The sequence below is a fragment of the Notothenia coriiceps genome, unplaced genomic scaffold (genome assembly GCF_000735185.1).
Source record: "Notothenia coriiceps isolate Sejong01 unplaced genomic scaffold, NC01 NC01_scaffold00014991, whole genome shotgun sequence".
NCBI lineage: Eukaryota > Metazoa > Chordata > Actinopteri > Perciformes > Nototheniidae > Notothenia > Notothenia coriiceps.
Window position 1 is genome coordinate 37,695 of NW_011347692.1, and position 20,336 is coordinate 58,030.

General features: G+C 41.1%; 2 protein-coding genes across 3 annotated transcripts in view; both read right to left on the bottom strand.

Annotated features, from left to right (window-relative positions):
• Positions 1-949: 949 nt before the first annotated feature.
• Positions 950-5,990, bottom strand: rbm24b (RNA binding motif protein 24b). 2 transcript variants are annotated; one of them, XM_010774943.1, is made up of 4 exons: positions 5,668-5,990; positions 5,193-5,364; positions 4,943-4,997; positions 950-2,210 (listed from the first exon to the last, which is right to left on the bottom strand). In XM_010774943.1, the coding sequence occupies exons 1-4, from the start codon at positions 5,836-5,838 to the stop codon at positions 1,853-1,855; spliced, it is 756 nt and encodes a 251-aa protein (XP_010773245.1). In that variant the 5' UTR covers positions 5,839-5,990; the 3' UTR covers positions 950-1,852. The 2 variants fall into 2 exon arrangements, with proteins under 2 accessions (XP_010773245.1, XP_010773247.1); XM_010774945.1 differs by having other exon boundaries at positions 5,241-5,364; positions 5,668-5,989.
• A 1,526-nt stretch (positions 5,991-7,516) lies between these two features.
• Positions 7,517-20,336, bottom strand: part of kif13a (kinesin family member 13A) — a 33,746-nt gene continuing 20,926 nt past the window's right edge. Inside the window, exons 15-36 of the mRNA XM_010774964.1 lie at positions 19,989-20,075; positions 19,722-19,897; positions 18,686-18,905; positions 17,521-17,683; positions 17,231-17,374; positions 16,972-17,121; positions 16,657-16,821; positions 16,395-16,568; positions 16,134-16,285; positions 15,918-16,050; positions 15,117-15,263; positions 14,562-14,681; positions 13,356-13,547; positions 13,160-13,252; positions 12,916-13,068; positions 12,728-12,805; positions 12,572-12,622; positions 12,219-12,303; positions 11,974-12,125; positions 11,200-11,337; positions 9,656-10,766; positions 7,517-9,094 (exon numbers count right to left, since the gene is read on the bottom strand). Coding sequence (XP_010773266.1) covers positions 8,961-9,094; positions 9,656-10,766; positions 11,200-11,337; positions 11,974-12,125; positions 12,219-12,303; positions 12,572-12,622; positions 12,728-12,805; positions 12,916-13,068; positions 13,160-13,252; positions 13,356-13,547; positions 14,562-14,681; positions 15,117-15,263; positions 15,918-16,050; positions 16,134-16,285; positions 16,395-16,568; positions 16,657-16,821; positions 16,972-17,121; positions 17,231-17,374; positions 17,521-17,683; positions 18,686-18,905; positions 19,722-19,897; positions 19,989-20,075 — 4,018 coding nt within the window. The 3' untranslated portion in view covers positions 7,517-8,960. The remainder of the gene's footprint in view (positions 9,095-9,655; positions 10,767-11,199; positions 11,338-11,973; positions 12,126-12,218; positions 12,304-12,571; positions 12,623-12,727; positions 12,806-12,915; positions 13,069-13,159; positions 13,253-13,355; positions 13,548-14,561; positions 14,682-15,116; positions 15,264-15,917; positions 16,051-16,133; positions 16,286-16,394; positions 16,569-16,656; positions 16,822-16,971; positions 17,122-17,230; positions 17,375-17,520; positions 17,684-18,685; positions 18,906-19,721; positions 19,898-19,988; positions 20,076-20,336) is intronic.

Below are 20,336 nucleotides of genomic sequence, written 5' to 3' on the forward strand. Positions count from 1 at the left end.
TTAACTCAACAGGGAATGGACTGTACAATATGTCCCTTTCAGTTATTGGGGTCTGCTTAACTACAGAAAATATAATATTGCAATGAAATAAATCAATCAATGCTTTTCCTAATTTGTACAGAAATATTGAAAACATATCCCAGGGTATTTTGAGGTTTTGGATTTATTTGATGTGATGAGCGTGAGGAAATCTGGCAAACAGCTTCTTTCAATTAATAGCTGCATGTTGAAAGAGGGACTTCACCTACTATTTTGGAGACATAGCAGGCTGGATTCATGTTACCAAAACATCTAAGTTGGTTTAATATGTAAACAGAGGCAAGTATCAAACTAAGCAGCAGTGTCTCAAGTGTAGACTAATAGCCTACAAATGTGTGATCCCTCATTAGTTAGTGACAGAGGTCTCCAGTGATGCATGTTTGCCACTTAGGTTTCCACCTTGGAATAAGTGACAGAATTAGACTCTTTCTGCTGAGAGACGTTATTAAAAGTCAAACAGATTATATCAAAGTTAAATATTAGCTATATGGTTAAAAAAGAATACAGTTTTGACTTCTTTTTAACTGAGACCAGCGTGTGGCAGGATTTCATGAATCAAATGAAAAACTATGCCCAAAACAGACATTAAACAAAATACAGAAGACTTAAAACATTGAAGGGAATTTTTCTTTTATTTCACATATGTTTGCATTATCTTTTAGTCATGCCTTACAAAAAAGCAAGGTGAAACTGATGATGTCCTTGCATAAGTAAACATTCAATGTCAAACAACATCAAATGTAAACATTTAACAGTTCTCACACCTTATTCAAATTGGTCAAGTATAAAAGTGACATTAAAGAATTAAGAATCAATTTGAGAAAACATTGAATCTACAGAAAACAGAAAATGCGTTGGACTTATTGCTACCTTTCCGCTCCTCTTTTGTTCTTTATACACAGTGTATTGCTTTTTAAGCCAAGTTTAAACACCCATCACATGCTCTTTAATACTATGAGGAAGCATATGTGGAATTGTTCTAGGCTTTATACTTAAACACAAGATAAAGGGTTTATTACTGTAAGGCTCCATAATAAATACATAAATAGCATAATTTAAAAAAGGCACATTATGAAACATTTTGTCAAAATGAAAAATTCACATTCAACAAGTGTTTCTTCCCTTTTGCAAAATGTACTGGAGGTGCAATTTAAAAGGAAGAAAAGTGAGTGCCTTCAGCTGTCACTTCAGTATATTGTCTTATGAACATCAAAACAAATACATTTATAGGGAACTAGTAGACAGTATCTAATCTATCTCACGCCAAACAGTTATAAAAAAAGACGACAATCTTAACCTCTATATCAATGTTTGCATAGCTTTTTCCAAACAAAATACAGGTCCAAAACTTTGAAATACTGAAACCTGCATAATGACATACTGTTTTCATATGCATGCAAGTGTTTTGGTTGGGTTAGTGTTTTGGTTTTCAAAGAAGTGGGGAAAAAACCTGGTCATAAGACGTGAATGCACTTGGAACTTTTATACAAATTCCAGTGCATTATATGTATATATATACAATTCAGCGATGGATGACATGAGGTCCAGTGAGTTTACTTCAATTAATATTAAATACTTTCCTGCTGAATAAATATTAAATATTTATACTCAATAGTGCCAAAATTATGATCTCACTTGAATAAAAAATATAGTTAATCTTCCTTTCGCTCCACATTTTTGGTGATTTCTTCAGGCTCTTTGGTTTAAGGACTGCCAAGTTAAAACCAGGGTGTGACAACCATCATAACAGTGCCTTCATCATGGGATGATTTGACCTCCCCTTCTTTCCTGCTTAAAGTTAGTTTTCATGGTTTTACTGCATGCGATCTGTCTGGAGCTGCTGAGGTTGGTACTGGCTGAAGGCGGCAGCAGCGGCGGCAGCTCCCGGGGTGGCAGAACCGGAGAGTGGCTGCTGGACAGCGTATCCGTACCCTGCTGCAGTCATGTAGCTTGTTGGTGCTGGTGAGGCAGCATAAGGATACTGCTCATAGGCAGCAGCAGCTGCAGCAGCGGTGGCAGCCGCAGAGTACTGGGCATACGCTGCTCCAGTATAGTCAAGGTATGGGGAAGTGGCAGCAGCAGCTGTTGCTGTAGCAGCAGAAGGTTGTACATGAGGGATCATCATGCTGGGCTGGACAAAGGCCTGAGGGTAGACATAGTGTGCAGGGACACTGTAGGACAAAAAAGACACACAGGGTTAAAGTAGAGCCACAGCCATTCATCTTTTCAAAGCTGAAACTAAATTCTTGAAAATGTCAAAGCAGGTGCCTCAAAAAAAATCAATCCAGTCTTCAGAACACAGCAAATCCATTCATTAACAATGAAACCCCTACCTAGAAATGAAAAGTTAAAGAAGCAGCAACACCACAAAGAAACACAAGCGCAGCTTTTAATTTAGAAAGGCACCTGAATCTGAAACACAGTAAGGCATTTAAAGAAGACAGCCCAGCTCGGCACCCAATGTTTCACTGAAAACAGAATTTAAAACAAAATGCGAGCTCATCTCACAACACCAAAACATATCAGGAAGAGAAATGGACATTGTTCTGTCCACATAAGGACACACCAACACCACACATACAGGCATGCCCACACATGTTAATAGGTCCTAAAACACAAACAAATAGGGCAAGGATTGGATTTCTTAAAAAGTGCAATAAATCGCAAAGTAGTAATTGAAATAATCATACAGTATGGTATCTTAACAAGTGGGTGTTTGGTTTTAACAGGATCGGCAGAGAAATCAATTCATTTTAATATTTTAAAAAGAGAAAATAGTTGAGGAGTAGATACATAGTGTTTCCATTGGAATATAGATGTTCTTTATATACACCAGAGTATAAATGGATAGATACAAGCCTGGGTATCTGGCTACATCTGGTCCCACTTTTAACTGTGTGTTAAAGTCACCCTCAGAAAATATATTGAGTAGCAGCAGGTGTGAAACTGTTATATCTTGCCATAGAGAAGTGTCCCCTCCCCCTCTTACAGACACACACCCCCACACAAACATACACACGCCAACTTGACTGACAAGGGAGGCTGGGAGCATGCTATTTTTGCTCCCCTTGTCATCTCCAAAGGGCAAGCTGATCTTCTCCTTCAGTAACACATGGCAGGGCATTCGCCAACTGCAATGGCCGCTTGTGCCGCTCTACTGCCCCAGTGGTTTTTGTAAATGTATGTTTTTATTATCAGACTGGAGGTGTCCTGGCAAACAGTAGCTAACGGTTTTGTATCTGTAGTACAGTTAAAGAAAATGTATGAATCCTTTGTTTTAAATGTCACAAATGTAATTACATGTGTAATTTACAATTGGGAACCAACATACTTGTACCTTTTTTGTGATATGACCTTGTCTTAAAAACTATTTTAGTGCTAAAAGGGCACAGCTGACTTAAGCCATCTCCAATGGAAGAAAAGGGGGGAACATTTTGTGGTCCTGCCTGCCGAGAGCTAAATAAAGGTGCTTTGTAAACCACCAGGACACATGGGTAATCCCCAGCACATAACCAAAAGGCTATGGGCACATGGCTCGGCCCACCTGTTGTCCACAGCCGAGTGGCCCTGTCTGTGCCATACATTATTAACAGCGCTGCTGAGTGACTCCCATTTTCCATCTGAATTCGAGAGGCCGTGGAGATCACTGTAGCCAACAGCTGCTGCCTCAGAGACCAAGTAAGATCTCTGTCTACAACCTATAGTGCAGTAAACATGTATACTTATTTATGTATGTATGTGTATATATATATATATATATATATATTATTATTATATATATATATATATGTATATATATGTATATATATATATATGTATATATATATACAAATAGTTTCATATAGGCAGCGATCTAGCTTTTGTTTAAAGCCTTTATATTTTCAGTCAACTTAATTGAAGCTTTTGCTGTTAAAGGCAGTTAAATATCCAATTCTTTAATGTGGTGATAACACTATTTGTGTTTGATTTCCCCTGAACATTTTAAATTGAAATATAAAAATACAAAAGAATGTGAGTAGGTTGAGTGTACCTGTAGATGTAAGCTACAAGTGAAACGCAAGGGGTTAATATTAAAAAAAACAAAAAGAACACAGCATCATGGGTAAGAAAACAGAAAAAAAACTCCTGCATGCAAGCCAGTGTGTTTTGTTGTGGGGAATCAATTTTGAAATTAACTGGGTGATCAACAGCCCGTTTTTGACAACAAAACACGATCATCTTAATGTTAACGAGAAACTGGGGAAAACAATAAACCGCAGGCTAAAGCACAAATCAATTATTAAAAAGGTAGAAGAATCAACACCCCGTTGCAGAGTTACAACTCCCTATCAAAACTCACAAAGTGTGCACAAAAACCTCCTATACCCCCCGCCTCCCCCACTGCAAATAGAAATAAGCACACAGTTAAGCTGAACACCACATCATACTGAAAACAAGGCACACACCAATCTATTTACTATGGAAAACCGGGAGAAAAAACAGAAGACTTCCATGCATCTAGTCACCATTTCAGTTCGTTTGTGTATGTCAGAGTTTACAGGTAACACTTTAGTGCTCTGCCCAATGCAGACTCAGCTATTCCTCAAATCATCATGTGCCTTCATCAGCTATTTTAACCGTTACCGACCCTGTCAGATCAGAAAGAGATAGACAACGTGAAGTCAAGTCCTGCAGTGGCTTTAGTGAAAAATGTTCACTTCCTTCACAGTCAACGCCAAGCAGGAGAGCACACATCCACACTCACATGTCCTCATTCAGGATTTAAGTGGAGGCAATGATAAATGACACTTTTACAACAATAAAAACACATTATACAAGACCATACAAGATTTCTTTTTTTTTTTTTTTTAAATGGAACAACACACCTTGTGAAAAAAAAAGTAATTTCTGCAGCTTCACATACCCGTAAGGCCTTTGGATGAATGCTGGATGGATCTGAGGCATACCAAATGCAAATCCTAGAATGAAAACAGACACTTTAGTTTATTCTGCTGACACTTTTGTAATGTAGTGGAGGTGATATTGTAGTGTGTTATCTTTTGAAAAAAATTCAAGATAAAAAAACAACCGAGTATGGAGCAGTCTACAAAGTACTTTAAAGTTCCTGTATGTGAGTGTGTAAAGATATTTGGGCTGCTGTCTTTGTATGCCACCTTGATCGTCTTGAAGTTGGGAAATAAAGCTGTGGTCCAGTCCCTCACCTGGCTGTATGACCCTGGGCTTGGCCCCCAGGTAGGCCAGGTTCACATTAGCCTTCCTGCCATCAATTATGGGGTTGGGGTCCTTGCAAGCTCGGTCAGCAGAGGTCCGGTCTGCCATGGTCACCTGAATGAAACAGCACATTTTCCATTGATATCATGGACATGTATCACTCAACAGTTTGGTCACGGTGACTAAAAAGTAGCCACCAATTAGGCCTCATTTGTTGTTAAGGTACATTTTTTAAGTAGTCAGCTACATTTGACCAAAATGTGACTTATCTGATAGAGTAAGAGTAAAAAATGACCTATTTCCAACCTGGCTGTCACACAGAACAGGAAACAGTCTTTGAGGTCCCGATACTGAATCAATTAAAAATGAAAACTTTAAAACATGGCAACTCAGAAGTAGCGACAGGTTGTTACTTACAAATCCATAACCTCTGGATTTCCCCGTCTGTCGATCGGTGATGACCACAGCTTCCTCGATGTCTCCAAATACCTCGAAATACTTCCTTAGACTTGTATCCGTTGTGTGATAAGGAAGACCTCCCACAAAGATCTTTGTGTAAGTGGTGTCTTTCTGAGCCGAATGCATCATTTTAAGATGTGTGTGTAAGCGTTTAGCTAGAAGTTGTAAGGTAAACTAAAGAGCAGCGTTCAGATCGGTAGAGGGAAAGAGTCTGAAGCCCCCCGGTGAAATGACGGTGGGTCTGGAGAGGAGAGGACACCTGTTAGTTTGCTGCGGGAGGTTTCCCAGTTGTCAGTGTGTGTGACACAGATACTTAACTCCACCCCCAGCCAGACCACCAGCTTGAGCTCTGCCTGCCTACAGGTCCACAGCTGCTAAAACAGTGGCAAGGACACACTGTGCCAAATAGGTTAAGACAAATCACCCTAATTCTCCTAATAAACTTGGTCCTAATCACAGAGAAAAATATGTAATAAGTCAAGTTTGAGAATGACTTTTAAACTAAAACCATGTCTTCTTTAGAAAAGCTATTACATTCAAGTTTTACATCTCTTTCAGGACTGAATCTGTCCCCTTGAAAAGTTTGACAATGTGCTACAAAGTTTTTACCCCAACTTTTGATTATAGTTCTGCTCGTTCTTATGTTTTGATCTGAAGTGGAAAAAATATAGAATAAACATAGTGTACAAAATACTGAAATAGGCCTTTTAAATATTAATGTCATTATTAGTTCAATAAAGTCTACACACATAACTAACACCTAGTTAATAAAGCCATCAAATGCCCCAAAAACACCAATGACTGCAGTGTCCTCAACAAGGCCACATATTGCAAGTATGATACTAGTCCAATAGACTACTGTGTGAAGTATAATATTGCTATTTCCCCCCCTTTAAACTGTTTAAATTCAGGATTTATTAACAAACCAGCAAACGTAAACCCCTAGCTCCGTATTTATAAATAAATTACATATTCACAGCAGTATCTGTAGCCTAGATGTTGCTATTGATCAAGTTGTTGCCACCCAACACACATGAATTATAATTTTTTTAACGTAGCATTTTTTGAAAAATAAATCATCAGTTGACCCCATGGGGGCGCTATATTTAAATTTACTCAAATTTGGCACCAATGGACTGAGACAGCCGGGGAGCAGTCTCTGATTCGCCCCACATATGCTTAGTTGCATCATTTAGTTGACAACATGTTTACCAGTCATACATCTGCCAGTGACATCAAGTATAATGTCCCCACATTGAGAAGCTAGAAGTGGAACAAACATTAGTGTTGATATCTCATCCAATAGATGAAGTTAAGAATCACCCCCTCCTGTGGTGTTAATATTGTGTTCTTATAACAGATTGTGTTTTACAAGAAAATGTGCCATGCAATGGGATGTGTGTTGCTTTGCCAGAATCTAAGGTAGGATCATTTTGGCTACATAATTCAAAATATTAGTTTTTCGAGAAGGTACAATTAAATAAACAACTTTCAGTGAAATATACAATCATTGCAGATCTATTCATTTTTTCTGAAAACTTTAAATATGGACTTATTATTAAGTCCCATGAGGGCATAGTGTATTTTTTATGGATTCTCTTAAGCTGCACTATCACACCAAACGTATCTAAAATAAGAACCTCTGAGCAAGAAAAGTTAAACTAGAGTAGATTTTAAATTATTGCATTTAGATTTAGACTGAGTATACATGTATTGGAAACACGTTTGTCAGTGTGACAGAAAAAACTAAAAATAGTGAAACATGCAAACATTGGACCAAATGAAGAGTCAACACAGTAAATTGATTGCAAATGTTCTATTCTAGAACATTTTGTACCAATTAAAACAGTTTGCGATACATTATAAATACAATTCTGTACATTATAATAGTGTAAATACTATGTTCAAATACATTTCTATTTACAACTCCTTTCGGGGGAGAGCAGCTTTGTTCTCTTCTTAAAGTAAGGTCTTGGGTTTGTTTGATTTACTTGACATTACAGCTTGGATATATAAACTATTTCTAGTCAGTTCCAAAGTCCACCAATTTCATAAAAATAAGGTCAGCTCTTCTTTATAACTAAACTATTTTTAACTGTCCATTACCCATTCATCCAATCGTCCATGTGAAATAAAAGCATTATTTAGTACCTTTCTACATGTAGTGTTATATAACAGTCAGTTAACATATAAAATGCAGATAGGCAATCAGTTAAAAAGGTCTTCAGTCAGTCAGCAAGGCTGGGTGGCATTTTGAAAGCCTCTGGGCATTTTAGGATATACATACACAGGTTTCGGGTCCATACAGATAGTTTGTTTAAAACTCAGTGAACATGTAACAGAGTTCATTGAGCAGTCAGGGGTTTATGTGCCTGCCTTTATGGAAACAGGGCATTAAGGCATCAGTACATCCAGGCCTTGGCTCCCCGGATTAAAGTGATCACACAGGGTTTTTTCTCTCTTCGGATAGAAAATACCTCATCAGTCCGATATGGAAGACAGTCAGCAAACTCTCCAAGAATCCTTTCCAGTGCAAGCTTTCAAACAGCATCAGTCCCATGCTGGATGGGGATTATTTCCACCACAGTGTTAACAGTACTTCAACAGGATCATTCAACATGATCATTCAACATGATCTGCAGTCAGTTTTAGCAGATTCGTCCTCTGTTCAGGGCATGTGGCATTACTCCTAGAGATATGGCACTAAGCTTAACTTGGACACATACCATTTTATAGTGTTTGCCTCCACATACACACGTTAAAAAAACAAAAAGCATATTACTTATAACAGCAGATATGGAACCGTAGTTCTTTGGTTACCCCTGACAGATCATATTGATGTAAATATCAATGTTTAACCAGTAGTACATTCTTTATCCTTATAACCCACATAACTCCAATATGAGCATCAGAGAGGATGCATTGTCTGTCTTACAAAAATATCATAGATAATGTTTAGAAAACAACGTAAGAAAATGCATGTGGGTAATATTTCCACATGGACTCACGGTTAAAGGTTGTTTACTATCAAAAGATATCCATGTATGGAAAACTCATATATGTGCATAGTGAATTTTCAGTGAACAGTATTCTGGATATACCTTCATTAAATGCACAGGTCAGATATGCTTTAGGAAAGCATAGACGTCCACAGATTACATCTCCATCACAAGAAGAGGAGTCGGGCACGGGATATGAAGACCCCCCTCGGCTCCATGCCTTTCCTCAGAGAGATGGTCCTTCTTTGGGTCCTATCTGATCAGAGTCTGGGGCTCTGTGTCCATGGAGGGCGGCCCTCTGTTCAGACGAGATGGCTTCACAAACACACCGTGACCCAGGGGGCAGCGGAAGTACACCCTGCCCTGGACAGTCCCGTTGTGTTTACCTAAAATGAGGATCAATAAACACAGATATGTAGCATTATTGTGGATCACCTGTACTTTCAAACCTTAATACTATGTAACATATGAACCTCTTATACACAAGGGTAACAGCTTTGAGGCTGATGATACCTATGAAATTCCCAGATTGGGATGCCAGGATATAGTTAAAATAATTATACTTTTTTGTACAGTAATGTATGGGGAATGAAAATGTGATATTGTGGCAGTCCTAGCCCACAGCCGTTTATTTCCATGGCCTCAATCGGTTGAACGTGTAATTCTTTTTATACTTGAGGGTTAAACAAGTCGGATAATATTTGGTCGATACATTGAATTGTTTTTAATTCAAACATAATATAGAAATATATGGGTTTTATGGGGATCACTAAAGTTATTTGCAAATTGATATGAACTGAATGGAATGTAAAAAGACTTCTTGGATGACGAGATTATTTCTAAACTACCTCAATATCTCAAGCTAAAATTGCCTGATAATATGTATTTGTGGGGCTCTCCAAAAAAAAAGTAATGTTTTTTCTGGGCAACATTTTTAAAGGACTCACCCACTGCCATGTCAAGCTTCACACCAATCCAGATCCCCTTAGCAAACTCCACCCCTCCGACGTAGTGGACCATTCCCTTTCTCTTCCCCACCCACACCTGCTCCCCCGGGGCCATCCAGTCAGGGAGCTGAGCTGCGGGGGTGCTCTCGTCCCCGCTGGAGTCCCCTGAGGGCTCTGCGCTGCTGGGGTTGGGACTGGGACAGGGGCTCCCGTGGGGCAGGTCCCCCTGGGCCGGCTCCTCTATTGGAGGTTCTCCTCCTGCTCGCATAGGGGGGGCAGAGCACCGGGGTGTAGATACAGGTGAGAGTGGGGAAGGTGACGCAGGAGTTGGAGCTTTGTCAGGGACAGATACTGGGGCTCTGGCTACATTAACGTTGCCTGTATTATTTGGACATTTGCATGTAGAAGTTGATATGTCTTCGGAAACTGATATATTACTAGAGAAATCAGAGGAGGGTTGACTGCCAGTGTCACATGTTTCTTTATCCACACCCTCCTGCTCCCATCCCTGTGTGAAATGTGCTAAATCACTGTCTACAATACTGTCATCGGCCCCTTTAAAGTCGCTGAACTCCTGGCTGCTACCGAGCACACGGTTGTGAGGCAAAGGGAATGTTAGCCGCTTGTCTTTGCATTGAGGAATACTGACAGGCGAAGAGGCGGGATCCTGATCCCCACCTGTTGAGAGAGGAGGCTGCTGGATGTCACTCCCTGCAGAAACACTTTTGGTTTGGGTACAACCTCTTCCAGTAGGGCAGGCAGGAGGGTCTTGGGGGTCTCTGGAAGTGCCGCTGAGGTGGTCAGAGCTCTCACTGCCACTGAAAGGCATGTCGGACAGCGTAGCGTCGGAGGCACTGTGTGAGAAGTAGCCACTAGTGCAACTGCTGGCTGTGGGGCTTCGAGGCACCTCCCTCTCTCCACTCCCAGCTCCACACCGACTTCCCTTCAACTCGGAGCGGAACGATAGAAACCCCTCCTGGTTCTCCAGAGTTGCATTGTAGATCTCAAAGTTTGCAAAGTCCTCCGGGATGTAAGGTGGGAAGCTGTTGTGGTCCTGAGGGCTCCGATCGAGATTCAGAGACATGTCCACATCCTCGTCCTCAGAGTCCTGCTGATCAAAACAAGAGCAGCAGAAGAAAAAAGACACATCCCACAGGACATGATATTAGCTGTAGCCTGTATGGAGCATATCCTATAAAAACACATTGTTTGAAGTGAAAGAAGACAATGAAAATTAGCGTACAATGTGATAATGGATCATGATTCTTATTTGATGATGTGGCGTTTTCTGTGTTTCCTAAACTTTGATATAACTTCTATTCTTAACTCCTTTACTTACTGTTGGAACTTGTTAACGTGTATCTGTTGCTGAGGAGCTCACATAATAAGTTTAACCCTCAGTGGAAATCTAAGTCTAAGTCAGATACTTACAGCAGTGTTGGTGTGTCATGTAATTGTATCTTAGCGTCTATGTGTGTGTGTTTGTGAGTAAAACTCCTACAGCAACCTTCAGAGCAGTTTGTCCTGGTGTCGGTAGCACTTACAGTGGGAGTGGGGGTGGTGGAGGTGGAGGTGGGGGTGGGGGTGGAAGGCGTGCAGTGGCCCTCGCTGCCTGCCCTGGGCCGGCGCCAGGGGCAGGGAGGGGGGAGCAGTGCAGGGCTGTCCACACATGAGCGCATGCTCTGCAGATGGGTCAAAACAACACTTCACACACACTCACACACAGCATGCATGGAGCTGGGCAGGCCAGTTACACAGTTAGTGCCATGCAGTTTGATATTACACAAAAACACGCTTGCTTGAAGTGTTCTAAAAGGGACCCTTGTTTATATCTTTCACACATTATTATAGCCAGTGGCAAAGCTGATATGTATGTGCGCCCCTTTAGTCGACTTCAGGCAATGATGAAGACAAATATGAAAAGTTAGTTCAAATGTTGGAGCAGCCACAAAATCAGGCATGAGACTTTGTAGCATAGCTTTGTCTAATTTAGTGTTGTGGCTCTCCACAATTCAAGTCATGCTCCTGTGAGTCATGCTCTTTTAGTTTAGAGATATGAACACAGTTGACGGTGCCATCATGTCTATTTTGTCCAAACACAGAACAATAAAGCCATTATCTTTTAAAATCATCAAGCAGCTTGGGACATTTAGTAAATGTTGTCAATGTCAATGTATTTATCATTTTGTGTAAATGTATTTTAATATGAAAAGTGACATGTGAAATGTAAAAATGGGGTTTGACATGTGGTAACACCATGGGAAAAAGAAAGACAAGAATTCTCCTCTCTTGAGAAAAAGTGAATATTTCCTCCTTACCTCCTGTCCCAGCAGGGGCCGGGCCTCCAGGACTTTCTTTGCTTTGTTCTCCTCTTTGACAGGAAGCAGGGACTTGAGGAACTTCGGTGGCTGAGGGGAGAGGGCTTTGAAGGGGCTGGAGTTGAAAAATGTAGGGCTCTCTGGAACAAAACCTGTATGGGGGCAATTTGTGGGCATTCAAATATAATGTAGCAACAAAAACACCTGTAGACAGCTGCTGCATATGTGCTGTTCCTGTAGTGTACCTGGATTCTCCTTGCATTTGATCGGTGTTGTACAAAGCAAGACATCTGGGGGATTGCAGTTGGTGTCCACGTGATCACAGTGGTCCTAGAAAGAAAACACATTTTCCATTGGAGGTGTTGTGAGGTTATTGTAAAGTGGCAGCTAGACTTTTCAAACTCTACAAGCTACGGGGCTCAAGTGGAGACCCCTAGTGTATAAAAGGGAGAAATTCATGAAAAACCTTAAAAAGTAAGATTTTTATTATCAAAAAGGTAACAACAACAAGCAGCATTATCTTAAAGAAAAGCTATGCATTTTGACGAGCATCATTCTAATGCCTAAATCAGGGTTTTGTGATTAACATGCGACTTACCTTACAGTCTTCATCCTCACAACCAGTCAGGTCTGTTTTACTACACGAAGACTGGAGACCAAGAAATAGAGACAAGTGTTATCAGTGTCAGATTATCTAATAACAATTATTTCCATATGGTTCTGAGGGCAGTGCAGTGAGTGATGTATTCATTACATGCTGTACATTTGGTGTGCTGATACTCCTTCTTAGGTGTCTTCCCTTGTTGGTGAGTGCTTCCTTTACTGTTACAGCCTTCAGGGAAAAAAACAGACAGGGTTAGAGTTACTGTAGTTGCATATTTACATGGCTCTAAATCAGATTGTTTGTGTTTCTCTCTGTCAGTATGCTACTGTGTTTCATACCTGTCTTAGCCTCTCCAGACTAAGGATGTTCTCTACTTCCAGAACTCCCCTTGTGTACTTCTCTATGTAGGTTTCTCCATCCTGAGTCTGCTCACTGTCACCACGAGCAGCCATAAGGGCCAAAGTTTCCCTTTCTTCTGGCTCCTCTGAGGCCTGGAAAGAAAGGAGACGTAAGATATAAAGGGGAGATGACAAGTGGTCTGGAAAGCAGCCAGTGTAAGATACTAGAATTAAAAAGTTGTACCTTTGGTACGTTGGAAACAATCTCATAAGTCACACCACAGGCAAATACTGCATTCTTTAAGGACATTCTTCTCTTGAGACTCTGGGTGAAACTCTGTAGAAAAAAAAAAAATGATGTTTGTTCATCAGAACGATCTATTTCTTTAACCACCAACCTCTGCTGTGGGCTGACCCCTGCATAATCCTCTTGTATTAACCTGTTTGTTGTAGATGTTGACAGCGATCCTCTTACGGAGCACCAGCTCCATAGAGGCTGGGTGGCTGAGCTGCACCGTGGCTTTGACGATCAGGTAAATGCGTTCGTTAGGAGAAGTGATGCGGTTGAGATACACAGAGTCATGGATGGATGAGTCCCAGGAACACACTGCCGACACCTGAGTAAGTGGAAGAGATGGTGTTTTAGTGATTACATGTTACTTGTTAGACGCTTTTATCCAAAGCGACTTACATACTCAATACTGTGGACAATCCCCACAGGAGCAATTTGGGGTGAAGTGTCTTGCCCAGGGACACAACGACATGCTGACTGCAGTGGGGTTTGACCCCCTGATCCCCTGATCCGAACACCAGTGCACTAGTCCACTGCGCCACACGCCTCCCAAGTGATGCATCTCTAAAATGGTTTCGAGCAAATCTATGCCAGTTGGATGTGACTGCACACACACAGAGACACAGAAAGCAGTCATGTAGCTTTGGGTTTGCAGCAGTTGGCTAATGAGCAGAAAAATCACTATCTCATGACACTAATGAATTACTTTTCTTTTTTTTAATCTTGTTTCCATACATGAAGTTGTTCAATTACATGACCGTGTAAAAGTTCAATTTTCCACATAACTGTATGGAAAAAGCATGCTGTTATTAAGAACTCTTGTTTGTGTGCAATTATCTGCGAAAAAAGGGACATTTAGCAACCATTGAAGCCTTTGAAAAATCACTTACACCGAAACATATTTACCTACAATATGCAACTGTATTTTTACTTAAAGTGGACCTATCATCCTATATTTGAATAATAAAGTGTAGGACCATACCTATATAAGGGATATTTATACTTTTTAATTTTTCAAAATACCAAACAGATCATGCATTTTANAGCTCTTCAGTAGTGACAAGCAAACAGCAGCATTAGTGAGCAGCAACCTGAGGGGGAGGGCGAGCGAGAGAGAGAGAGAGAGAGAGAGAGAGAGCGGGGCAGGATCCCTGGCAGACAGGCTGCCGGCTGGGAGCTCAGCCATGGGTGGAACTGTATTTTGCACACAGGGCTGCCAAAGAATGGTTGGTGTGAATGATAATTACAGCATCAGAAATGGCCCACATGTGCAGCTGCTTTTTAATGAAGCACTCATTTGGTTGGCACAGCCCTCTGCCTCCTGCCTCACATGCCCTAAGCAACAGGCTTAGTCGCAAACACGTGATGAAGGTGGTTTCCTGCATGCTGCAGAGTGAGCTAAAGGGGGAGCAGCAGCAGCAGGGGGAGACTGAGAGGGTACCTGATAACTATCCATATCGTCTTCCTCCTCTCTCTGGCAGGAGAGAACACACTCAGTCAAATTTGGGGAACCAGAAAAAAAAACCTGACATGACAGCTTGACAGTCACTGCTCATGTGACTTTTTAAGATGTATGTGGAAAAGAAAGTATCAAATTATCACTTTCTTTCTACATCAGGGAACAACAGTGCATGTAAACAGAACAAATAGGGCACTAATGTGTTTTTACATTCCTTGGTTTTCTTTAGACTCACTGCCAGCGACCCAGATGAACCAGTCATATCCACGAAACCAGAGATGGATACTTTGGCTAAATCTGCATAATATTGTACTCACGAAACGAGCATACTTTTCCCAAAACGCAGAATCAATTACATAAATATATCATCCTGCTTTTTTTTTACAGAATCATTTCACAGTCTAAGTTGCATGTGAGTATAGCAAACATGAGTATTTGTGTTTCACAGACCTGGTAGCTGTCCAGTGGTCTCTGAAGTTTGGTGCAGCGAACGGACACACAGCCGATGGACACAGACAGCACAGCCTCCACCAGCAGAGGCAGGGTGCCCGAGTTTTGGACCGGCTTCACACACACCTGCAGCCTCCTGGAGTGACCCTGCGTGGACAAACCTCCATATCTCAACATCAGATTGCTTTACTACACGTACACAACTGTTTATAAGTACATAATTAGTAATGCAGCTCTTAAAGGAATACTTCAACCCCAAAATGACAATTTGTACATCAATTACCCCATTTGACCTTGAATTATACATTCAAAATGGGGAAATGTCAGCAAAACTACTACAAAACATCCGCTTACAAACTGAAATGTAGGTTGTGTAGTGTAAGCCTCAACTGAATGTTCCAGTACTCATCACTACTTCCCAAAAAATATGAAGTGTGTCTATGTAAGCAGGAGACTGTTTATTAGAAAGTTCCTGAAATCATAAAGTTTTGGCAAAAAAAAATGTTTTGTGAGAAACGAGAAGTGATTTTTTGACTGGATCCATGAGACTAGATGCAGATGTTTTGATATCATTTTGCTGTTGTTCAACACAACCGTCCTTTGCCTTGATTAATCATGACTCTTTTTCTGGTTTATGTTCTTTGTTCACAGTGGCAACATGCCAGTAAATAAAGTTTTCTTCAAGAATTCAAGGTAACATGCAGTGAGGAATTTATATATAGAAATGATCAATTTGGGGGGGAAGTATTCTGGGCATCCGGTCTGAACTAAAGGGATGATTGCTCATAGTGTTTATCTGACCTGTCGGAGTTGGAAGACTCCTCCTGTGCTGATATCTTTTCCAGGATTCAGCTCAACAGATGAGTACTCTCCCTGCTCATTCAACTCCTGGATGGATATCACCAGCTCGATCCTACGAGACACCTCACTCCACCTTAAACATGCAACACTCAAGATTAGTATGTGTCAGCTTATGTCAGTGTGTACGAGTATGAGCAAAACACGTGATACATGTACCTGTCTCGTAGCGTCTGGGTCTTGGCTTCCAGTGCATCTAACTCCCACAGCGAAACTCCGTTCCCGGCACAGCGGTGACCCCACACTTCTATGGCCAACGCTCCATCTGATATAAACTCTAAAAACTCATCTGTCACATGCACAACGTAGTCCTGCACAGAGACAAAAGGTCTTTAGTTAACAAGACTTGAACATTAAGCTAAGTAAATCTAAGAATGAACAACTTTACGTTCAAAGAATCAGCCGCTCCTTTTTATTTACCTTGCACTGATCAAACTGGACAGTGAACTGGGCGTCTGGGCTTCGAGGGGAAGGACTGTCTGGGCTGACCATGGGGGGGGCCACAGTGGGCTCGCCGTGCTCCCAGAAGGTGTATTGACAGAAGACAAAGTTGGACAGGTTGAGCGGCAGACCTGTGGCCTCTCTGATCCGCACCTGCAGCAAAGAGACAAGTAGTTGTTGTGCTGTTGTACTCAACAATCCCCAAACATCCATCTTTGCTAGGATCCAGTGACTCTTTTACCCTGCAGGTGAGCCTCTTAGACATATGGACGATCTCCCCGTTGGTGTCCATCACCTCAAAGCAGCTGCTCTCACTGGAGTTCTCTGAAGAGTCGTCTCCCCCAGACAGGCGCTCTGGGACAGCTCCACTCACCCGCATCAGCTCAATGTGCAACCTGCCTGCTACCTGTACACACAGGGCAGGGCACGTTATCTCCCAAAATAAATACAATCTCCCAAAATGTCTTAATTTTAAATATGCAAGCATGTAATCCTTATATATGGAAAATTAATAGTTTCTGTCTGAGTGAAGCTGTATATGATGGTGCACTCTTACCTCTCCTTGCTGGCTGATGATGGGGACTGCATATTGTAGTTTGACATCATGAAAAAGGCACTCTAGAAAAATGTTGGCCACTCCTATCAGGTTGTGGTTCTCTTGTGCCTCATAGAATGGGTCACAGTATTTACTGTTTGCCTTGTTATACTAAAAGAAAACAAAGACAGAAACACCTTGATATTCCAGCTCATGTTTTCTACCTCGAATGTTATGCGCTCTCTGAATGCCATTCTAGTATTTTTTTCCTGTTTCTTACCAGCTCTTCTGTGCCTTCCCTCCAGTCCCCGTAGTGGTCTCTCATATCCACCAGTTTGTTTTCCAGCTTCTCAATGGTCCACACCTGGGTCCCCTTCCCCTTTCTCCTCACCTGAATGGCCGGCTCGCTCACTATAGCTCCACGCTACAAAAAAAACAGATTTTGAATATTCTTATTTTTCAGAAGATATTCGCACTTTGAAATGATAACATCTGTACCATGATATACCACCTCCTTTAGTGAGGTGATGTGGTGTTTGTGTGTGACTGCTCGGGGTTCAGAGGTCTGACCTTGCGGTTGGCGCTGAGGTTGGCCGCAGGAATCTGAAGGGTGACCTGATAGTCCGTCAGTTTGCTCATCTCCTCTGCCAAAAAGTTAGCTTCTCGCACCAAGGTGTTGGCTTTCACGACTTGCACTCTGAGTCGGGACAGACTCTGACGAAAAAGCTCATCCCTGACACACACACACACACACACACACACACACACACACACACACACACACACACACACACACACACACACACACACACACACACACACACACAGACCATTCATGAGGATGAAGATCAACAAACATCATCACTATGCACATCATAGATAGCAAACCATCCTTGTTTACAGGAACAGCTAGTGCAAAACAGGAGTTAAGTAGAAAGCTACTAATGACTGCAATTGGACATAAAAAACATGTGATAAAAGAGTCTCATATCAGATTTAGCTACCAAACCACAGTGGTTACATAGAATGGCAAAATATAAAGGAATGAACAGTAAGTGATGAGTCATGTCAGAGGATATTTGCTAAAGCTATCTAGCTACCACATTGATTATCAGCTCAATGCTACCACATTGTGCAGAAGGGCCTGGTTTGTCTCGGTAAAGAGCACAATCACATGCTGATATGTTGTAAGTGTGTGTAAAGAAGGTTTTGGTATTGTAGTGTTGGTTGATGTCTTGGAACACAATACAGCATTCCTTCAATGTACCTATTTTCGAATAACTTCAGCAGGTGTTATAAATAAGTGTTACATCTCAGGATTTTAACAGGAAGGTGTCGAGAAACTTTATTTGATTCCATATATCACTTCATAGCAGCAAGGCTCACTGAGGCTCAGACTGAGTCAACATTGAACAAAATTCCATCACAGTGACTGATTTCCCAATTTAAAAACTGTATTTGGCTTACTCATGTTAATACAGCTATGTTTAATAATGCTAATGTTTTATACAACTGAAAATATATTTGCACATCTCATCTCGTTAGTCCTGAGGCGGTCCTCCCTGCAGTGTGCAGAGAGGGTGTGTGTGTGTGTGTGTGTGTGTGTGTGTGTGTGTGTGTGTGTGTGTGTGTGTGTGTGTGTGTGTGTGTGTGTGTGTGTGTGTGTGTGTGTGTGTGTGTGTGTGTGTGTGTGTGTGTGTGTGTGTGTGTGTGTGAGTGAGTGCATTCCACTAACCGCTCCTCTGTCCACAGTCGCAGTTTGCCGTGCGGTGTGTGTGTCGGGAACGTGAGGCGCTCGCTGCTGCTGCGGTGGTGTTGTTGATTCTTTTCAGGAGACAGCTGTTGCCGTAGCGACTCCAGCTCTCGTTCGTACATCACTCTCTGCTCTTCAAGCGCCGTCCGCTTCTCCTCCAGGTACTGCTTCTCCAGCACCTGGACCACATTCTGCATGGGGTCTACACAGCAGAAACAACACGTTTCACAATCCAGTACACAAGTCCTGGTTGTTGTTCTGAGGACAAGCTAAACTGCAATCATCACATCTGATAACAAATCAAGTTATTCAATTAGAAGTAATCAATGCATGGTAATCAATTATACAATGGTGCTTTCAAAAACAAAAGGTGTTAATATAGGTTGAGAGTAGCTGCAACAAGCTGAAGGTTCAGAAACCCAGAGGTGGGAAGTAACTAAGTACATTTACTCAAGTACTGTACTTAAGTATAATTATGAGATACTTGTACTTTACCTGAGAATTTTCATAACATGCTTCTTTGTACTTCTACTCCAATACAACTCAGAGGTAAATGGTGTACTTTTAGTCTACATTTATCTGATACCTTGAGTTACTTTACAGATCTGGATTAATGATGTGAAATATAAACAACTCTTAAATCAGACTTTAGTTACACAGGGAGTAAATTCACAAGCTACCCTGCAGTATACAAAGTCATTCAAACTAGCTGCACCTTTACACTTTAATGCATCAATAATTATAATCAAAACATATCATATATATTATTCTGAAATGGACCAATCGGCAGAATGACTATTCTTACTTTTGTTACTTTAAGTATATTCTGATGCTAATATCTTTCTACTTATACTTGAGTAACATTTTGATTGCAGGACAGAGTATTCCTACATTCTGGTAATTCTACTTTTACTCAAGTACAAGATCTGAGTACTTCTCACACCTCTGCAGAAGCCTACATACTACCCATAGCTGTGTCCTGAATGAATAAGAAACAATTATACTATCCTAATCGTACCATTGTTCCCCAGAGTCTTCATTATGACCTCCATCTGGGCAAACTCATAGCTGTAGTCCTGCTCAGAGGATGCCTCGCTGGCCGTCTCCACGTCTGCCTCGATGAAGCTCTCTCTGGGGGAAGCTCTATCCAGCTCCTTTAAACGGTCCCGCTGCTTTCGGTTAGGCAGATTAATCCTACAGAACAACAGGACTTCCAATCAGTGACTTATTCATGTCATTACTCTCCACACATTCGAATGTGGCCCTACTACGACATGTCTCATACCTGAAGAAGTGATTGTTGCCCCATAAGATCCGATCTCCATGCCACAGGTACACCAATGAATCAATCATTGTTCCGTTAACACAGGTCCTGTAGAAAAAAAGAGAAATTAAATACTGATAATAAAAAGGTCAGATTTCATATTATTTTAAATCCAATCCAACTTTATTTATATATCACATTTAAAAACAACAGAGTTGACCAAAGTGCTGTACATCAATAAATATATACAAAAGCAGCATAAATACATTTAGACAAAACCAATAGGACAAAAATAAACTAATGTAAAAGCACGAGACAATAAAACCATACTTATAGCCACAGACTGAAAACCCTCATACACGATGTAAA